Raw genomic sequence first — 22457 nt, 5'->3', positions numbered from 1 at the left:
AATATATGAGAAGGCTGAGTGTGTGATATGTTTAGTGCGCAGTTTCTCTGCAATACAGAGTAAAATCCCCCTTTTAGCATAGAGGGGAAGCCATCCTCACCAGAATGGGGCACATCTGTGGGCTCCCCACACCCTAACATCTCTGCCCCTGGGGAGACAAACCCAGGCCAGATGCTTGCTGCAATGGGCCCAGAGCACCCTGATTTTGTGTTGGGGAGGCAATCGTGACACAGCAGTAGACAGAAAAAGGCAAGACTATCTCCAGACAATGTAATCTCGTTCTCCTTCTCTGCCCACTGTGGGTTCTTGATCCATGAAAATACTTCCTGCTACCTGGCTATAAGGTTTTGTACCCCAGTCCATCTTTTTCAGCTTTACTTTCATCACTAGAGCTACCTGGTAGTTTAATTATACACTAAATACACATTAACAAAATCCTTAATCAAATAATAAGACATCATTGTTTTAATAATGTAATTTCACAGAATACCTATACAGGTGTTTTTGTCAGTGACTCCCTGAATGCTGTACAAAAGAAGCAGTTTCCATTATTGCTTGTGCTGCTTATTTCTACAGTCACTTTTTGAGTCCTTATCACTTTGTCTGACAGTTCATAATCTAACTTTATGTGGAAGTGAAGCATTTTGCCTGAGTCTGTCAAGCTTGGATCCAGGTTTGTATGTTCCAAGTATCTGACATCTCTTTTATGTTCAGGCCCATCTTTAAAATATAATCTCTATAACTCCAGAACTGTTGGTGGTAGTGGCAGAAATAATAGGTTGGAAGCATCTGACCAATGTTTAGGGAAATGTTTCTGCTTATCAGAAGGCAATTGTGAAATTAAGGGGTGAGCATAGTTGACTTCCATTGAATTGAAATTATAGATGGAAGGACTGCATTCTGGTGAATTTCAATAGTCCAGATGTTCTGAACTTCAAATTTCCCAGAAAGAAGAATATTTTGAGTTTGGTGTCTGCAAACCATGCTGTTACACATGATCAGCGTCCTTCAGAAATATGTTGGAAGTATGCCATTTCATGGGGTTTTTAGTTCATGAGACTCCAACAGTCCTGCTTGTAGGACAAGCAGAAGTAACTAACCATTTACCAATAAACTAAACTTCTTTGCCTTTTAGTGGGTCCATATCTCATCCTTGAAAGTTGTTATCCTGATCCCTTTGAAGAATTATGCTGTAAATTAAATGAGAACAGCTGGAATCAGGATTAGAAATTGAACTTCTGCTGAGCAAATGGTGACTTCCAGTAAAACAGCAGATGCCTCCTACTCCTGTCAATAATTTCTTTGTGTGAAATATCCTTCAGTGCTCAGCATTTATGTTATATGCCAACAGAGGTTTCCCAAGGCTGCAAGCCATCTCTCACAGGCTGCACACAACCATTCAGCTTCAAGATAGGCACTGAAGGGATGGGAGCCAGGCAGGGAGGTGACCTGAGCAACGCACAGGTTAAGCCAGGGCCCCACCACTCTGCTGTGTGGCAAAGCAGGATTGAACATGCAGCCATGCTTCCAGGCATCGGCTTCAGTGACACCAAATGTCTTGGTCCCACAGGCAGATTTGGTTTTCTGGATTACCAAGCCACCAGCACCATTGAACTGATGATATCCATGTACAAACCCCAGAGCTGGAGCCCTTCCCTCAGCACCCAGCATTTCTCTTAGGGGTCATCCAGAGGAATATCCTTGTAGCTTTCACTCTTGATGTTTTTCTTTTCACTGACAATTCGAGTATGACACTGGAAACTTGCCCCTTAATTAAAAGCTGGAAAGAAACCCCAGAGGATAAGGATAGTTAGTCTCCACTGACTGAAAGCAGGAGATGCTCAGTCAGTGCTAATAAAGTTCTTTTTGTCCACTTGGCTGCTTTGTATCTGGAATTTACCTATAATGGCTTGTTTTAGCATTTGTTCAACAATGCTAGTACAGCTGTGTGCATGTAGGAAATGGTTTTCATTTCAAATGAGACTTACTTACTTTAATCAGAAGCAACACCAATTTCTCACTTGTACTACAAGAAAGTTTCTCTTTCTTGTACTACTCAAAAGGAGCACAAATGGATTCACAGCTTGGCCTGAGCATCTTCAATGGGCTAGACACCGGGAATTCAGACATCCTATTTGTTCACTTGCATGGGAAGGCCAGGGCTCCCATTGATCTTCACAAACTGTCTTCAGTTCATGCAATTATTTACCCATGCTGGTCCTTGTTATTAGCAGTGGCAACCTGGGTGAGTGGAAGGTTCATGTCTCTGCATAGTTCTTGTAGTATGGCTTGGCGGTTTTACAGAAATCTGATAAGAAATTTCCCTTGGGTCTGTTAAGCCTCCACAGGAGAAATTCTTTATTTGAACTTACATACTTCACTGTCCTTTTCATACATATAGGGTACTTGCTCTCTCTGGCGCTGGAATCAATAGTAGCGTGATAAATAGAGGGTTTTTTCTCTGAATAAAAGAGCTTGTTCCATGAAGAAACATCGAATTAGAGTGGACACTCTTCCTGCCTTTTCTACACCCAGAGCAGCTTTTTCGTGTTTCTTTTCTCTCCTCCTGGTCTCCACCCAGGATATTTTAAGACTCAATCTCAGAATTTGGTGTGTGCTGCAGACCTCCCTCTGGCAGAACCTTTCCATATAAGAGGTGCAACATCCTGATCTGGGCCTGAGATGGACTGAGGAGAAGAGGAAGAAACTTCAGCAGAGATGATCCATGGAATAAGAAACATAGCTCTCCTGGAATTTGTGAGCCAACTACTGACCTGCATAGAGCTGCTTCTAACTCTGCTCTGCATGTCAGGGAAAAATATTGACATTTCTAGGTGAGATACCTGGATCATTTCACACCCTTGCAAGTTCTTCCGCAATGTGGAAGCCTTTGATGAGCCCCTTGTGTAGTCTTCGACAAGCTCCTCGTAGAAATCTAGTAGATCGTTGTCTGATGCACTTTTTCAGAGCAAAGGGCTGGATCGATGCCAACACCTTAGAATAGTGCCAGCCTCACTTTAGAATATGCCTCTAAGGTTATCCTTAGAGGGTTTTCCTTTATATTGAAGAAATGAAACACTCTTTGACATCAGCCTGCCAAAGGGAGCCTTTATGCAAAATTCAAGCCATTAAATTCAGGCCATCCTCACAGACTTATCTCACTATTTTGCAGCAATTCAGAAAAATCTTTTGGAGGTTAACATGTAGCTGTCCTAATGCCTAAGATTATCAAGAACACTCATAGATACTTTCGCAGTGCTTCTACATACAAATCTTTACTAGGGATGAGAAAACAACAAATGTATCCATTTGCCTTGGAAAAATGAAAGAAATGAACTGCAGGTCCACAATTCTGTAAAAGCAGACATCCAGCCTGTCCCAGTATGCTAATGCTTCACAACCTGTGCTGTTTCTATTTCTGTAATATAAACTGGGCACAGTGAAGGTTTTGGATGGGAAGGATTTGGGGTTGGAATTCTTGTCACAGAATATTCATTAGAAGTTATCCAAACCCTATCCCATTAGTCATCAATAGTCACACTATTTCTCCATTTTGTCATCAAATGCACAAGGAAAACTGTCTCATCTGCAACTCTCTAGTGCGTTCAAAATTCAGCCTGAGCAAGCTGCATGCTATTTACCAAAGTACAATGTCTTTTTCTTTGAAAAAACACCATCACAATACTAAAAATGTTTTTAGCAGCAATATGGCACATTACAAAATTGGCACCTACTTGATTAGGAGGCAGCAAAAAATCCTACTGACTTTTTTGAACTAAGTGGGTGGCATGTAAATTAATGTGGCTAACAGCCCTCTCTAAATAAAATTATTTGTGTTCCTTACATGGAACATCAACATGGTTTTTTCAATCATTTCAGTAAACAAACTTTGGGGAGTTTTGCTGATAGCCTAATCTGTATTTAATTTAGTAATTTGAAAATAACATGTATGACCTTTGTGAAAAATCTTTCAGAAATGCAGCTAAGTGTGTTGTTTACCTTAATACTCAAACAGCATCCAAGTGAAGAATTTGCTTCCTTTTGGCCTCATTCTACAAATGACTGAATGTACAACTCCAAAGGTCTGGATCCAGCACACTGTAAGCTCAAGCCCTTCATTAATTTCTTCTCTACCATTACTGTAAACTTGCTGAAGAAAACATTTGTTGTAAGTTTCTCTTAAAGGTCTTTTAAAGTTGCTTGATGTGACAACTTCACTAGCATACAACATTAAGGAGAAAATGCTGGAAAAGTCAAGGCATTACAGCAAATAAATCCGTTCTTTGTTAGAAATAGAGAAAAAATTTTAAAATAAGAAAAAACAAACAAACCTCATCCTGGTACCATGGATATTTGTAGTACAACAATTGTTCCCTTAATTTAAGCACTGAAATTAATGATTAAATTAGATTCTGAGTTTTCAGAGGCAAGATGCTTTGAGAAGCATAGCAAAAAGAAAACACCATATATGGGATGAGTGAAAAAAAAAACAGGCTTTGCAAGTAAGCCAGCCTCAAAATAATATGAAAAAGGTGAAGAGAATTTCTGAATATATTTTTCTAATTAAATAAGATGACCCAGCATTAATAAATGCCTGATGGTAACTGAAAACACAGACTGCTAAAATAGCTGAGTCTCACTGGGGCTGTGTTTAAATTCTGCTAAGTATTAAGAAATGCCTAAATAATGGACAGAGTTCAGGGGTGCATAATACATCTTGTTACAAAGAGCACCTGCCAAGACCATACTGGCCTATACTTAAAACATTTTCTACAATTAAAATACCTAAATCTAGAGGCCACCTGTTTCCTGCCTTCGCCTTTCTGAAATGCCAGAAGTTTTACTGTAAACACAGGTGAGCAAAATAAGATAAATGCTGCCTGATTTTAAGGGACTTAAAGAATTTGCACAACAGCTGAAGTCTGGGCCAGCTGCTTTTCAGCTCCCAGCCCCTCAATTAAAACTGATGAGAGAAGCAGCATCATCTCTTCCTCTCTCGGTGGCAAGACACTTATGTGGGAATTCCCACACCAAACTGGGAAAGCAGCAATCCATCCAGCAGTTTGGATTTGACAGTAACCAATACCAGATGTTAGAGCCAAGACATAATAAGAGAGTAACTGTGGAGAAAACTGCTCATTTTTTCTCAATTTCCCATGGGTCTCTGGGCAAGGCACATATCCTGGGGCATACAGCATCCCAAGAAATTAGTCTGGCTACTCAGAAATTTGCCAAAAAGCTGTTCAGGTGGCAACCTTGAATTCATTGCTGACTCTCTGTCCCTACTGCAGGGCCCTTAAGAGAAGTTGGATCCACATTTTAATTTTAATCTCATTGTTAAAAATAAAGAAGATAAAACAGTTCTAGATATTATAAAAGAGGTTTTTGGGTTTTTTTTTCTCTTATAAAGAGACATATTTTTAAAGTGCTGTCAGGTTAGCAGGAGTCTTGAAAGCTGAGCACAGACACCAGAAACCACATCTGCAGGCCCAGTCTTTCCCTGATGGCATTTGCACATCGTTTAATATAGCTGAGAATCACATCCTGCTCATCACGCCAGGTGCTTATTGTTTGCCCAAAATACCAAGTGAACTACTACTCTGGAGGCCAGTAAGATGCAGCTCAGAAAGCTCTGCTTTCAGGTATTCCCTGAAGCACCCAAGTCCCTGGAAACTAATCCTTCTCAGTCAGGACACCCTTGCTGACAAATGCACACATCTAAGAAAGACTCTGTGCCTGCAAAAGACGTTTCACAACACAAGGCTTAAGGTAAAATGGAAACCACTGGCACCTGGGGCTGACCCAGTCAAAGGGGTGGGAGCAATCCTGCATTCCTCTGCTCCTTGAGCTGGGCAGATGTGGGCAGATGTGAGGCAGCTGTGCAGGAGCATGCAGGAGCTGTGCAGCTCCATTTCTGCTGCACCCCTGCCAATGCCATCAGCCATGCTAAGTGGCGATAGGCACATCCTTGGTTTTGTCAGCTGAAATACACAGCTTTGGCTTTGCTGGACCAGCAACACAATCTGCAGCAGACCTCAGTGCAAACAAGGCCTGGACACTTTTTTTTCCTCCAATTTTTTTATTTATCTGGAGAATCTCAAAATGAATCAAAATTACAGTTTCATAGAAATGCACAGAACATTTATTAAGTTTGACAGAAGTGTATGAATTTTTCAGAAAGACAAAAAGGCACAAAAAGGCACAAAACAGGTTTCTTACTGCCTAAGACAGAGAATCCCAGGAATCAGAAAGCAGAAAGTTATCTGATTTCTACACAGGAAAGCAGTGGAGTTTCAGAAGAGTTCAGTTAACTGAAGCCTACTATTTATCCCCTTTATTTTCTTTTGACCAGTGAGATGGTTTCATCTGGTAAATTTTAATGTGTAAGGACACTTAATGAAATGAGGAACAGTTATAACACAGTAACTGATTTAGTGCATCTCTGCACAGAAATTGGCAGTAGTATCAAAATGGTAATAAGCTTTGGGATATGAGAAAACACCTACGATTATGCAATTATGCTCAGACCATAAAAAACATCCCCTTCTGAGCAGTTCCTGAGCTAGAAGATAAGGAAAATGACCCACCAGCTAAGGGTATATAGCACATTTCAGCAAAGACTTGAGCCATCATTGTTACATTGCTGTCTTCTCATGTTATATCACAGCTGTTATTGATAGACACTCTGAAATCTCAAGTAGCAGACTCATCTCTCTTAGCTCATCCTTGTAAGAAGAGGACTCAAGAAAATCAACACTAGCTTTCACAGTCCTTGGTGCCACCTTTACAATTTCAAAATGTTATGTCTCTCCTGCTACACATTTCTTCTTGCAAAGCATTTGAAATCATGTCATAAATTAAAGATTATACAACAATGGCTTCAAAATAACTTACTTGCTGTATTTATCATGGGGAAAATTTTGCATTTACTATTAAATACTACCCTTAAAGCCAGATGGTCATACAGAGAACAACTACAGAAATTTAGAAAAGCAAACACAGTTGTCTTTCCAAAGTGCTACTGAGATTAGAAAACCAAGTTGTCAGAGGTAAACAATCTTTTCCTCTACTCTGGCTCCATTCTCTGCATCCTGCAGGCTCTCAGGCTGGTGGTTCAGCAGCAGTTCATCTACCTGTGGTGACTGGATGGATCCCTGGTTTGGAACACTTGTCTGGGAACCTTGGGTCTCTGATGTGTTCAGATCTGTAACACACAAGAGAAGGACAATGCATTTTCTGCCATGCCCCTGCCATCAAAAAGGGAAAATTCCGACTTTTTCATTAGCACCATTTTCTAGTTTGCTGCATCTGTCTGGAAAGGAAAACAGTACTCTAGCACAAATTATACTACAGCCTGGTGAGAGGTACCTTACCCAAAGTTAGTGAAATATATTCAAGTAATAATAATTATTATAAATGTGTAGCCATACTTTACTAAACAGATACACAATAATGGAAAGACATAAATGAGGTCAGAATTGAGCTGGAGGGAAGCACACAGCATATAATCAGTATCTTTGCTAGTAATAATACAGTTGTAACATTAATACAGTTTTCATCATTACACAGAATTTTATTCATAAGCCTTCCTTTTATGGATGCAAAAGAATTAAGTGAGCAAAGTTAAAAGTCTACATGGCTGGCATTTGCATTCAACTTTTTCTACCAAGTTTACCTGTGTTTATTGACATAAACTACCTACTCTACTCTGTCTTGATCTTTTTGGTGTGATGTGGAGAGAAACACTTGCATCCAAACACTAGAACATTATTTCACAACAATCTTATTATCTTTCCAATTTTCTCCCACAAATGCAGAGAATCATGTACTTGTTTTCCAGCATTCCACAATGAACACTTCTATGATGATCCATATATAGCCTTATAAACCAAAACAACATGACTACAGTTGGGTTTTATCCCTAGTCAGCATTTTGTAGCACTTTGGGCCCTCAGGACCTGCATCTCAGTACCTGACTTTTCTACATCTGTATTTCTTCAAAGCAACTTTACCATATAAACAAGCTGTGTAACAAAGAATGTGTATCCTCATGCATAGCAATGAAAAATATCTGTAATGGATATGCTGCAACACTTTTCACTGTAATCTTAGCCTGACCAACTTTTCTATTACATCAGGAGGGTTAAATTTTCATTCTTCCCTCTCAAAAAAGGACTCTGTAGAAAGAAAGGGAGATTTGAACTCCTTGGTAATGCCAGAAGCATGCAAACCAAGAACTGGGGCTCTTTGAGCCTTGATCACTCATGCAGAGCTGGAGAGACATTTCATGCTTGCTCTGGTCCCTACTTCTCAGGTGTATGTGCAATGGAAATCTACTGTGAAGGATCTATTTGCGTTTTTACACACCATGTCACTTAGCTGGTGACAATTCATAGTGACACATGCCCACATTTGGCATTCCCCAAATATATGTGACTTTCATCAGTCTTGTTCGCTGAGGCAGGAGTTCAAGGCAAAACAAGCTTGCTGGCATCCTGAAAAGCCCAGGCTCTCTGGCTGCTCCCTGGCATGGGCTGTGTGGAGCAGTGTGGGATGATTATGCAATGGGCATGTGGGAACACATCATATCGCAGCCTCTGCCTTCAGCATCTTCTCTTTGATATTCTCACAGCTGGAGGGAGCAAACAGGCTTTGGGGCTGCAGCTCCCAGCATAAATCACATGCATCTTATTCTTGCTGCCAAGACTGCACAGTCAATGGCAGGAGCAAGGTATTTATAAATCAGCTTAGTCACAGTGGGATGACATAGAATGTTACAAAAATTAGTCTTCAATTGTCTTTCTTTTACTGTTTTATTCTGAATTAAGTTTCAGTCTTAATGAAAATCCAGAGTAAGTCTTGCTTGATTGTGAGTTATTTGCAATACATAACACAGAAAATCTTGACTCCCTAATTTAGTCAAACAGGCCTGATTTTTTGAAGATGATGTCTGCATTTATTTCTTTTTGATGATTATATTAGAAAATGATTGCAATTTGCAGCCCACAGAAGAAAGCAAAAATATGTCTGTCTTTATGAAAACTGGATGCATTTGGGTTGTTTATTTATTAAAAAGAGCCCTACTAGCAGAAGTTCCTCTACTTCTAAAGACTTACATTTTTGGGTAATTTTACCCACATTAATATTTCTTTTAAGTCCTGCGAGTTTATTCACATTACCCAAGTTATGTACATAAGAATACCAGGGAGTAAACACTTATTTGAAAGATCTGTTTCCAAAGTTTATGAAGTACATAATTTGAGAAGCCTAATTACAAATTTGAAAATACGCAGAAAAGAAACACCTTACATGCAATTATTTTCCACCATCAAAACTAAATAGTAATTGCTTCAGCAATTAAAACAGTAGCTGTTTCCAAACCCTTTCTCATTAACTGTTATAACTACAAGCAGCAGAGCTGAGCAGTGAAAACTCTCAGCATCAAAAACAAATCAGATCCTGTCACTATCAAAATTAATGATTTATCACTAGTTCAGCTTCTTTTTAATTTTTTTTCCTAAATATGTTGCATCTGGGAAACCGGAACAGCAGGAGAGCACCCAAGAGGTAGGAGCACAGCCGCTGCTGGGGCACCGAGTGGCTTCAGCCTGGAAAGGTTGTGCCTAATCCAACTGAGGAGGGAAGGGGCTGGTTTTGGATGCACTTCAGGTGGCACTCAACACAGACTCTGCCTAACAAAAGCACAATGTGTCCCCAAGGCCAACACACTCAGGCTGCCATCGGGGAGGGTGGCTGCTGTCTCTCTGCCCTGCGCCATGCTGGAAGCAGCTGAGCTAGCAGACCAGCTGGTATCACAGGCAGCAGCGTGATGTGCCCCAAGGGTAGTGCATGTGAAGTGTGGAAGAAGTGCCAGAAATGGTAACAACAGTTTCAGGTGAATGGAGACTGAGAAAAGTGGACTGAGCTGCCAGCCAGCCTTGGTTGTTGTAATGCAGAACAGTAACAGCAGCCAAGAAGCCTCCCCTGAGCTCTCTGGTATAGCATGGGAAAACTGAGTTGCCCTTGTCACCAAGCAGGAGAAGGGTGGGAGAAATCTTCCTCTTGAAATGCTCTCCCAAAACAAGGAGGAAACTTCTGAAACAAGACTTGAAAACATCACCTGATGTCTACTAAAGAACTCTGAGAGCTGAGGATGCTTAATAAAACTAAAAAAGGAAAACAAACTGATTATTTGTGCAGACAGCAAAGCAAAGGGGCTGCTATCAGAAAATGACACCCAAGAAGCTCTCCCACGATCCCCTGGCAGCTGGGGCACCCATGGGAACTCCCCAGTCCCTCTCCAGGCCCGTTCTCTGCTGCACTGAGGCAAACATCAGAATTCACTATGGATCAAGAGTCAGGCAAATACACACACCATTGGCCTTTTATGAGCTTCCGTCAATGTGATTGTAATTCACCTGTCAAAATGAGCCATAAAATGAGTTCTGTGTTATCCCCTTTGTTTAAATTCAGCATTTACTTACCCTTTTTTCTGCTCTCCTCCAAGCTACCAGCAGACGCTCTCTCTGGCAGGCTGTGTTTGGCTCAACAGCGCGCCCACCAGACCAGCACCCACATCACCAACGCCCGACAAAAGCTGGATACAGCCCCTGCCCACACCCTTGCTGCCCGGGCTGGGCTCTGCCTGCTGCCGTGCTCTCACACCCTCCCAGAGAGGACAAACCAAAGGACTGTACCTGGCCATAGCCATCCACTTGCTCATCTGCACTGTTTTTCTTTCACAGTTAGATAAATGAAGAAAATACTCCCTGACTATTCCCAAAGCTTTAACAAATCTGAGCTGTAGCTCAGATCCTTCCATAGTACACTCTTGGCACAGCCTTCTGCTCCCTCCCACTTTTGCACCAGCCAAGAGCTGTCAGCATCTCTCTGTACCCTGGACCCCAGAATTTATGTGCAAACTGAAACCCCCTTCACCTATTTTTCACTTAAAAAAACATATTCCTCCTACAATATTCCAGGTAAGTCTTTCCTTAAGAACAAGCCAGATCCACAGCTGCATCATGGATACCCTAGGTAAAAGTGAACAGCAGACCAGAGAAATGCACTCTTTCAAAAGCTGAGCTGGTCAAACACCCAAGGCAAAAAAAGGGTGTGCTTGAGACTGGTGACCAAATATTAGGTAAGTTGTGACAGCACTTCAGCCTTTTTGGGACTTGTAGCCTGTGCCACACCTCAGTATTAAATACTCCTAAAGTACAGCTTTTACTCCTTTTAATCTCAGCTAAGACCATTTCATTGAATAAAGAAACCCCAGGCATTCCCAGCAGTCTTCCCCACCAATTTTTGCAAAAGTAGTTAGAGGATGTTTCTAACAAATTCTGCATCTAATCACAAATGAGACACTAATCTTGTCTCATTCACACAGACACTGTCAAATTCAACACTAAAATTCAATTTTTTTCCCCATTTTCCTTGAGTTTTGGTCAGGTACCATGAGGACAAACATTAGGAAACTGCAGAAAGGCACTCTACTCTTTCCATATTTTTTTAGACCACCTCAATATAAAAACAATGGCACATGGCAGGCCTGTCAGATGTGGGATCAGTTCTCAAGGGAGTTATAAGGGGACCTCAGATTTTCAAACAAGGTCTGGGTCCAAACTCTGAGAAATGACAGCTCCTGGCTAAAAACATGTTACTGTTGTACAGGAAAAGAAAGAAAAAACAAGTAGCATTCTGCATCCTAACTACCCTACCTTTTCCACAGCATTAAGAGACAGGATTAGTAGTATCTCACAAACTGCTGACAAGGTGAAGGACAAAGGAATAGTATTTGCAGGAATCTGAAATCAATACATATAAAAACAAACACAGCCCATGTACCTAGGGGGGCAGGGGACACAAAAGCCAAGTAAACAACTCATTAGTCACACTGATTCTCACCTCCTGTCTGTTGTCATAGGATGTAAGCACTTCCACATCAAATAAATGCCACAGATTCTCTCCTTCACCCCCTGCACCCCTCCTCTCTCTCCCCCAGGATCAGAGCTCTTGATGTTAAGGCTAGACTGCACACAGTGAAGATTGTGGGAAGGACAGAAGAACCAAGGCACTAAGAAACACTCCAAACAAAAAACCTCTCAAGTCTCTGTGTTTTGAACAGAAAGCCCTTAGTGTTCCTCCTTCAGCTCTGACCCTGATTTCACAGCACCACAGGATAATTCAAATTGGAAGGGATCTCAGAAGGCCTCAGATTCAAACTCCTCCTCAAAGCTGGGTTAGCTCTGAGGTCAGGCCAGGCTGGATACTTTTTTACTTCTTAGTCATTTCTAAAAAGGAAGGAGAAAAAAAAAGGGAAGAAAAAAGGGGGGGGAAAAAAAAGAGGGGGAGGGTGGAAGGAACGCACCACATGGATTTTGCAGACAATTACCTTGCTGTGACTCTCCGAGATCTGTCACATTGGCCCTCTTTACAGAATAAAAACTGCATAATAAAACTGCATTAAATGAAGAGCGATTTATGCCACTTTTAGCAACAAATACGTTGAAAAGTCACAAAACCACTAACCTTCTGAATTAATAAATAGAGTTGGGTTTTGGTTTTACATGTACTTATAACAACTGGTACCAAGTTCATTTGGACTGACAGCTGACACATCAGCTTCAGGCCACAGCTATTTGAAATGGCAGAGCTGCTCTATTTAATCCCGACACTGGCACTCATGCATAATGCAAAGCACAAGCAGACACCTAACAACCAGTGCTAAGTCTACCGGGTCTGGGATATTCAAAGGAATTCAAGGGTAACAGGCCCTCATTTGCCACCACAGTTCAACAACAAATGGCAGCCTAACTCCCCATGGGATCCACTGAAAACCCCACTGGCAAATCCCACAGCAGCTCTTTGTCTCTAATGATGCTCCCAGTGGTTTCCATGCAGATTCATTAGCAACAGACAGTCAATTCCCCCAGGAACTCCAAGCACCTCAACCCCTCTCCCTTTCCTCACCATGAAAGGCACCATAACCAGTTTTGATTGCCTTTTTTAATGCCTACTAAGACTTTCCCAGATTGCAATGGATTTTCCATACTGCAAGTTCAGTTCTTTAAAGTTGGTGGAAGAAAGGGAACACCATGCAGTGGTACTGGGCACCTGGAACGCCAGGGCACCACCTGGAACAACCAAGATACTGCTGCTACCGATCCAGAACAGAACACTTGCTATAGAAAAGTTATGTGTGAGCCTTGATGATTCGAGCATAATTCCCAACAGTTTCACTGGCAGTTGAACATAGCTCACATACCATCAACAAACCAGGCCCTTCACAACTCAATAAAGCTGATTTCACAGCAGGAACTGAACTTGGTACCCGGTCTCAAAAAACACACTGGGAAAAAATATTTTGACCCTAAAGCTTCCAAGGAAAGAGGAGCCTAATCCATTTCCAGCTGACTGAATAAGTCAAGAAAATCGGTCTGGGAATTGTAATGCTGTTATTTACTTTTGACCAGCCCAACCCTGTGAAAAAGCAGCCACTGTATTTCTTAAGCAAACAAACACCTTCATGAGTAAGACATCTTTACACAAAAAATCCGATGAGAAATTATTTCAGAAGATATCCTACATTAATTAGTCTTAGCATATTTTGGTACATTTTTTTTTACAAGACAGAAAACAGAAGGAATTCAAAGTCTATGATGAATAAGGTCTGAAACATAACTCTTCTCTGTATCTGAATGCTGTATTTTTGATTAGGGTAAAATTACTGGGATTGCCATTTTTCTGCATGTTTCTACTCTTTGTGTAATTGCTGGCTTAGGTAAAACAATGGAGGTCCGTTTTCAGGTTTTGCTTCACAAGTCATCAGTGTAGTTTCGTCTAGACAATTTGGACTTAATTCTTGACACCAGAAACACAAAATACATATTTATTCCAGCGAAATTGCATTTATCGTAAAGTTCCAACTCATACTCCAGGTTTTGGAGTAATGTGATGATGCAGTCATTTTCCTTTTATTAAGGCCCAGTAAACATACTCTTTCTAACACTGGTGTTTACCAAAGAAAATATTTTAAAACTAACTCAAGCTCAAATACTGATAATGTCACTTCAACATCAAATTCATAGCATGCTGATTAAAATTGATTAGGTTGATTAAAATTTTAACCAAGTTACATGGCTATGTTATCAGATGTATTGGTTTTTGAAGCGCACGGGTTCTGAGCTATTTTTGGCATGCTGTTTTTCTAATGCATATCAGTAAGAGAGACTTAAAAATAGGTCTGACTTGAAATCATAATTTGTCTGTGCATTAAATACCCACAGTCTCACCTTGGGAGGGCAGACTGCCTGACAGCTGTCTGCTTCTGTTATTATTAATTTATTTAAGTATTAATTCCCTATTAAATTGTCCTTGTGCTAAGCTTTGAAGCTTTAGATGGTCAATTACAGACAAACACGTGGTCCAACAGGTATTCTGCTAACAACGAACACATGTTTTATTGACCTACTTCTTTTCCAGCTCATTAAACACAGCTGCACTCAAATGTTCAAGAGGAAAGAACCATAAAACCCCAAGAACACTCTTCCTACACAGGATCATAAGGAACGTGACCAGCTGCCGCCGCAGGGCCCCTGCCGCACCCAGGGCAGCAGCACACCCACACAGAGCACCTCTCCAGGGGCAGGGCTACTCGCCTGACCACTGGCAACAGTGGTGGGGAAGCACTGAAAACCCCCACAGCCTCCTTTTTCAGGTGTCCAACGCGGGTATAAACTAAGTGGTCTGCAACCATTTCCTCCCAGCCCATCATCTGCTGAAGTCATTTGGCCAGCACACTGAAGTCAAAACAAATGGCCATCAGTAGGGAATGTTCCTGCTTGAATGTTTAATGGAGAAACAGAAACCCCATAAAGTTACAGACACAAACAGCACTACCAAGGACTCAAGGGACAATGAACCAGTTCCCCTTTCTGCTGCCTGCCAGCACATCCCCACACTTCCCTCACCCACTGTCCCAATTTGCACCCTGAAGATAAAACACTGCAGTGAGGTTTTACCTCCTTCCCTTCCGAAAAAAGAGAAACGGCCAGCATTAACCCTGAAAAAGCAGTCTCTGGAACATGAAGTCATTCCCTTTGAAACAAAAGGGGACATTTGCACATCAAAACTCCTCTTCTGAACTGTTACCACAGACAGATGTTAGACTGTTGATTAACTCTGGCTCATATTTTATGGACACTCTTTGGTTGCGGGTTGTTTTGTTGGGGTTTTTTTTTCACTTTGAAATAAACGTGAAATCAAAGACCTTGGCAAAAAATCAATTTAGTCCCCAGCGTTTGGCCAGTCTTTCAGGTGCAACATAAAGAAGAGTGCTCTGGACTTTGGCAAACATTTTCTTGAGTAGCAGAAGGGCACAGCTCTGTTACAAAAGCCAAAAGGGTGAGGTAATTTATAAAACACTCAAGTCTCCTCCTAAGCACTTTGGTTTTATAGGGTAATTTCCCAACAACAGACCAGATCCACCACTTCTTACTCATAAAAGCTGACAAGATCAAAACTCAAAGAGACCAGCAGAAGAGCACTAAGTCAATATATAGAATTGCTGCAGAAGAAAAAAATCAGGCAAAGCACCTGTTTCAAATCAATTACATGCTAATCTTACCCTTTAATAGAAGCTGCTGCTGTTGATTAATACAGGAAAAAATACAAGCACGACTACATGAGTGAGCATCTGAGAGAAGCCTCTTATCTATAGTCGCAAAGATACTTGTTCTCTCCCAAGGTCAAAACTGAGGGAAATATTCACTACTTTTTTATTGCATATTGAGTATTAGCACAGCCATTTTTATTCATTTTTGGCAGAAAGTATATGCACTCATGTTTTCTTCTTGGAGTCCTTGAAAAAATCAAGAAAAAAATGGAAAAGTTGTACATTCCCCATATTTTGCATTGTAAGCATAGGAATTTACAGTGTGATTGAATATTTTGAAATGAATGCCCTTTTTAACTGTTTGCTAAAAGTTCTGTGAACATATAACTGCTGTGAAAACAGTTTGCACAAGAGGTAAAGGAAAAATTGTACATCAAAGCCATAAAACCCCACAATTATCAAATAAGCATGTGTGTCCATCCCACAAGTGTGTGGAGAGCACTTGGATCTACTTTCCTCTCTTCTGCTCCCACTCCTCCTGTGTATGAGCAATACTGGTCTTACCCTTAAGCCTGAATTCATCACCTCCTCCTTCTACCTCACCTTTACTACAAGTTTTAAAACACCTGCCTGTATTCATTTTCACTTCAGCTCTAAATTGCCTGTGTTTAATGCAGAAGCCTTCCTTAGACCTTCATCCCATCCCCAATGGCAAGTTGCTCTGCACAGAAGACAGCTTCCCTGCACTTTTTATGTCAGCAACAATTACCCTTATATTTTCAAATTCAATTAACAAAGAGAAAGAAAAAATCATCCTTGCCAAATACCCTGCTTTCCCTGTCTCTCATATACTCTTTATCATGGAATATATTCAATGACTTTTAAACTACATGATTTTTGACTTTTCTACAACAGACCCTAAACAAATATAGAAAAATCATATCTATTTTTTATCATTTATGTCCCAGTTTTAGATCAAACTTCTGAGGAACACTCAAGGAATCTCAGCAGGTGACTGTTGGAAGTCTTCCTATTTGATTAAACTATAACTAAGTTCCATACAAGCACCAAGGCTCCTCCTCTCTACTGCCCCACTAAAAATTCACACCCAAAAGAAGTTTCCTACAGCATCTGGCAAGGGGAAACAATATATTCCATGAAATCTCCTCTACCAGTTTGGTGACAGCCAGTGAAATTTATTGGAAGGCAGTTGGGTGCTCCTGTGATGAACACCCGCACAAGACAGACAATCTTCCCCAGTGTCTTAATAAATATTTAACAGCAGATGATGATGAGGAGGTTTCATATTACTAACACTTCATTATTTTTGTACAACATGCTACGGGCCATTTCTTGGAATATGTAAAGTATTATACTAAATAATTAAAATGAGATTGTACTTTTCAAACTAAGCCAGACAGATACACTTGGTGATTCAGCTAAATGGTTTTACAGGGTGTGTTTGCATACTCAATACCTTGCAAAATTTGATCACCCATAAACAGCTTCGCTCAGCTATTAGAATGAATTATTTATTTACACTAGTGCATCTATTTCAGGCACTAACTTCATTACAAAATACATACAAAATATTTTAATGTACTAAAGCAGGGCACTGCAGCCAGGTCTCCACCCACAGAGAGCACTTCCCAAGGAAAACAAAGAACTCCTAAGGAATCTTCTTAACATCAAACAACCAACAAGACTGCCGTTTTGTGGCCCTTTTCCTGAGAGATTACCTCTTCCCCTGCAGACTTGCTATCCAAGTCACATCTCTGCACATCCCAGAGCTGGAGCTTAGGATCCAGTTCACTATGAACCAGTTGTCTGACTAAAATCCCTCTGCCCATGGTTTTCTGCTTTCTCCTTTCATCCCTCTACTTCCCTGAAACTTCTACCCGTAGAAAAAACACAATACAGGTAAAGAATAAATCTGCATATAAGGGGGATCATCCACAAAATTCCAATTTTATTGACACCACTAATTCCACTGACTCCATAAACCACTACAATGAAGTTGGTGGAATCATAAGTGTGAGAAAAATTAGAAAGACTCAGCCATCATTCTGTTGCTGTTTAGTAAGTCTGCAGTTAATGAAAGCCTGAATATTGTGTGCAGATTTACATCAACACCAGTGGTACTTCAAAAGACAGGGTCAGGCAATCTTTTTTACTCCATTCATAACCTTAAAGATGGGCACTATTTTAAACTTCCCTCCACAAATGAATGATCTCTAAAGGAGAAGATAATAGAAAGAATAAAATCAGACAGACATTACACAGGATAGGCATTACTTACATTACTGTACAAAATAAAACCAGAATAACATTAGCTGCCTTAATTAAAGGATTATGTTATAGTGCTGCATCTACTGTGGTTATTTTCAGAAATTAGAAAAGTGTTTTGAGATGAGAAAATTAGTAACAGAACAACAAAATCTGACTTCTACAGAAGTGAAAAGCAAGTGTTTCTTGAAATATACTAATTGCAGGTGACATATAATGACATCTTTTTGACTTCAGTATCACACTGCTATGTGATTTAATCCCTTTTGCCATTTGCTTTAAACAAACAGCAGCATCATTCTGAAGAGGGAAAAAAAAACTTCCTCTCCGATTCATTTCATCCAAGTATCTCAGAGCCATGGAAATCTTCCGGCAGAGCATGAAAATCAGTGTTTTATGGTATGGAGAATTTGCTGTTGCCTATTGCAGAGTCAAAAGTAACAGCTCAGTTGTTCTAATAAATCAATGAGATTTTGAACTTGGAAGATGCTGGTGCTGATGTTTCTCAACTTCATATTCTTATATATTTCCATTTAATTTTATTCTCATTATAACTTGCACTGAGCACTGAATGGGCCCTGTGCTCACCTCTGTAGCCATCTGCACTTAAATTAGTAGGGAAATATTAAACACAGAAAAATAAATTTAGAATTGTTCTCAATGTGGCATCTACTCAATTAAAAAAGACAAAAAATTTAAAGTAGCACAAAATATGACACCTGTTCAGGAGGCTCCCTGACAAACTGTGAGCTCCGTGGGTCATATCACCCTTTGCTTTTTAAAAATTTCCCTCTTTCCATCTTTCCAAGTGAAAGAAAATCACAGAGAATTCAGTCACTGTGAGACAGTGAAAAAAATGGCACTACTAAAAATATCATTAGACATACCAGAAAAAATAGGTTGAAACATATCTTCACATGCAATTCTCAAGTGGTAGGGGGCTGGCCTGTCACTGACTCAAAAGGATGCTGTTTTAAAGTGTGTGCTGTATGGGACACAGTTACAATCCAGCTTAGAAAAATCAGAAGGAGTTCTTTCAGCAACAGCAATATAAAAATTAGCTTACAATGATTACATATGCAGAACTGTGGTGACTTTTTTGGGGGTGTTGCTAATCCTTATTTACCAGGTTCCAAGTGATGAAAGTAATCTTATTTAACTAAGTTCTCATCATGGTATCCCATCAGCCACTTCCAGCACTGGCAGCAGCAGCTATGCTATCTGAATAAGGCCCTGAGTTACTGAGATTTGCTCCTTGCCAAAATCCAGTGTTGAGTTGGAAGCATAGACAAAGAGCCTGTACCACTTCAGATGGCTTTTTAACACTGTGGTGCAAAGCATATTTCACCTATTTTTTATCACACTTGTATCAGTTTTACATTGTATATATTCCTGACTGCAACAAATTCACCTTAACACAAATATGATAAAAGAGCCGGGCCTATTGTTCTCAACCTCCCTGATGCAAACATAGAGCAGACAGTTTTATACAATGTCATTAGGCCACAACTTAGGTTAGCTCAGGTAGCTGTAGTGGTGGCTTAACCCCAGCCAGAAACCAAGCCCCACACAGCCCCCTCTCTTACCAAAATGTCTGGGGAAGGGTGAAAGCAGGACAACTCATGGGCTGATAAAAAGAGAAAGCAAAGGCTGTGCACACAAGCAAACAAACCAAGGAGTTAATTCAGTGCTTCCCATGCACTGGCAGGTGTTCAGCCATCTACAGGAGAGCCAGGGCCCATCATGCAAAATGGTTACTTGGGAAGACAAATGACATCACCACAAGTGTCCCCCCCTTTCCTGCTTCTTGTCCCCACTTTATACACTGAGCTTGGTGCCACATGGTCTGGAATATCCCTTTGGTCAGTTTGGGTCACCTGTCCTGGCTCTGTCTCCTCCCAGCCTGCCAAGCACCCCCAGTCCCTCCCCAGTGTGGCTGTACCAGAAGCAGAAAAGGCCTTGGCTCTGAGCAAGCCCTGCTCAGCAGTAACAAAAACATTTCTGTATTATCAACCCTCTGTTCAGCACAAATCCAAAACACTGCCCTATAGCAGCCACTGAGAAAAAAATTAACTCTACCCCAGATGAAACCAGCACAGACAAAAATGCACGTTCTAAATGCCATCTAAAGTAACAATGGGTAACCAAAGCAAATGAATCTGATACACAGTTTTAAGAACAGGTTAAACAGAGTAACAGCCATTAGCACAATCTGCCTTAGGGAACAGGAAGGAAATTTCATATAAACTATATGAAATTAGTAGTTACAGGATACAACGCATTGTTTCTGGAATCTTTGCTTTTTCTGTTGCAAATTAAATATTCTACATCTCTAGAAATCACTTACTTTGATGAAAACCACTATAAATAAATAATTTTTCCAAAATCAAACAATCTCATTTGTTTATACTCATATATGTACAAATTTCTGTCCTTTAAAAAAGATTTAAATTACATTAGTCAAATAGAGTCCTCTTTTTGCTCCTTGGGTTTGCATTTGGCTGCTTATGAAGATCACAGGTTTTCCTATGTTCCCCATAAAGATTTAAACTATGTTTTTCACTGTGTCACATGTATAGATTCTTCATACTAAATGTCTTAGGTAAAACCTTCCCACATCCAAGTTTCAGCAGTTTTCCAGATATATCACTTTTCAATTCTATTTCTGTAACTACAATGTCTGAATAAATGAAGTTAAGGTAGCAGCAGCAAACAATCTATTCACGTCAAAGCTTAAAAGAATTAAACTTGCCCTGATTCCTGAAATCAAAGAGGTGAATTCATAGGTAAATCCTCAGGCATCACCTTGGCTAGTTAACTTGACATGTCAACTAAATGCAAGACTAATTTATTCAATTCTCAGTCTAGTCTGACACAAAACCTATACTTCCCCTCCTTCCTAATTAGCCAAAGTACTTGCTTCTTTCATGCAGATAATTTCATAACCATTACTGTAAAGCATTAACACATTTTTCTTTCAATCATATTTTCCTCCTGTTGACTGACACACCTTTTCTAGTGAGGTTACTTATGCCAGTTTCAGTTCAGTGGGAACTTGCCTGAAGGTCTTTACTGAAGTTCCCTCCCATACACATAGAACAATGATACATAATCATGATGTTAGCTATGGGAAGACACCTATGTCTTACCTTAGGAAATATGAATGGAAAATTATGCACTACAGTAATGTAGCCGTTTTCATTTCTGTATATTTATGAAGCTTAATTGAATACTACTTAACATATGGTAGAATGCAGTCTGATTAACTCCTTGGAAACAAGTTTAGATGGTGCTTCTCTTTAAATAATTTAAGCGGGTTTTTTTGATAGAGCAGACTTCTTACAAAATGCCTAATAATTCTGTGAAAGTTAATCAAACCCAAGAAATTTCTTTTGTGTACACACAAAACTTTAACTATATATTAGCTCTGGCTATGTATGTATGTGGTGCATGGCTATATGCAGTAAACCATACTAAGTATTTGTTTCTTAGTTCTATGTTGACAAATTATTTAAGAATTTTTTTTAAAGATGATTATGAGACTTTATACACAAAGCTAGGTGGAAAATGCATGGAAATGCACAAAAATGCCATGAAATATTCATCCACGTGAAATATTGAAGATTTTAGCTAACTTTTAAGTTCTTTCCCTCACTGAATTTAAGATGGCTTTCCTTCAAAGTGGTTGGAACTGACTATATCCTGCTGAGGTGTCAGAAAGCAGAGGCAAAAGTTGGAGATGTTCTGAAACTCTGCTAAATTCTCTGGGGAAGAAAACATGACCAAAATTACTCAAGAAAAAGAAAATCAGTTTCCTAGTATGAAATGTTTATATTATTCAATTTGATTGACATTGCTTAGGAACAAGCGATTTGCATAATCTCCATGTGCATGGTCCCTTGGGGAAATTCAGCACTCTTCTCATTCCCCAGTCCTTCCCTGTACAGTGGTCCAGATGCAAGACAGAAGCAAGTCTGAATCATGCAGACTCATGCACTGCATGATCAAAGCATAAAATTCTTGTCATCTTCTCAATAACAAATGCAACCATAGAATGTGATGTCACATCTCTCTGGGGGGAGGCTTCCAGCCCTGCCTGCTCCAGCAGTGCAGTGGTAGGCTTCACAGCATCATCTGAACCATCAGAATGCTGCAAGGATTTGCTTCACTCCTTTGCATAAGGTGTCTTGTGTCACCACCCAGGCAGTACCTGCACATTTTGCCAACACACCTTGGTCAGACACTTACACTGGCCTCTTGGGCGGGCTCTGGAGCCAGAGCTTGTCCCCAAGAGTGCTGGGACTGCCTTGGTGCCCGCTACCAGGGCAAGATATCGATGTCTACACAGTATGCATTGACAACAGCTGAACACAAAGCTGGTCCATTGTGTCTTGAGACACAGACGCTCCACCAGCTTATCTTAGAATCAGTGCAATTTAACTGGTACAAGCCAGTTTAATTAAAAAAGATGCTCTCATGTGGGCTCAACAGAAAGTATCCTGGTTAGTTTCTATCTGTATGTTTGCCAGTGCAAGCTAAGCCACTTTTGAGAGCT

The 22457-nt window shown here is 40.3% G+C and overlaps 1 protein-coding gene across 1 annotated transcript in view; it reads right to left on the bottom strand.

Moving 5' to 3' along the window:
* Positions 1–6119: 6119 nt before the first annotated feature.
* The window catches only part of ARHGEF28 (Rho guanine nucleotide exchange factor 28), an 84395-nt gene continuing 68057 nt past the window's right edge, over positions 6120–22457 (bottom strand). The window contains exon 28 of the mRNA XM_071425183.1: positions 6120–7204. Within this exon, the coding sequence (XP_071281284.1) occupies positions 7044–7204 (161 nt within the window). The 3' untranslated portion in view covers positions 6120–7043. The remainder of the gene's footprint in view (positions 7205–22457) is intronic.

The sequence above is a fragment of the Agelaius tricolor genome, unplaced genomic scaffold, assembly GCF_023055355.1.
Source record: "Agelaius tricolor isolate 1412-34295 unplaced genomic scaffold, bAgeTri1.0.p SCAF_4, whole genome shotgun sequence".
Lineage (NCBI taxonomy): Eukaryota > Metazoa > Chordata > Aves > Passeriformes > Icteridae > Agelaius > Agelaius tricolor.
The sequence above is the reverse complement of the archived record's forward strand: the minus strand, read 5'-3'. Positions and strand labels throughout refer to the sequence as shown.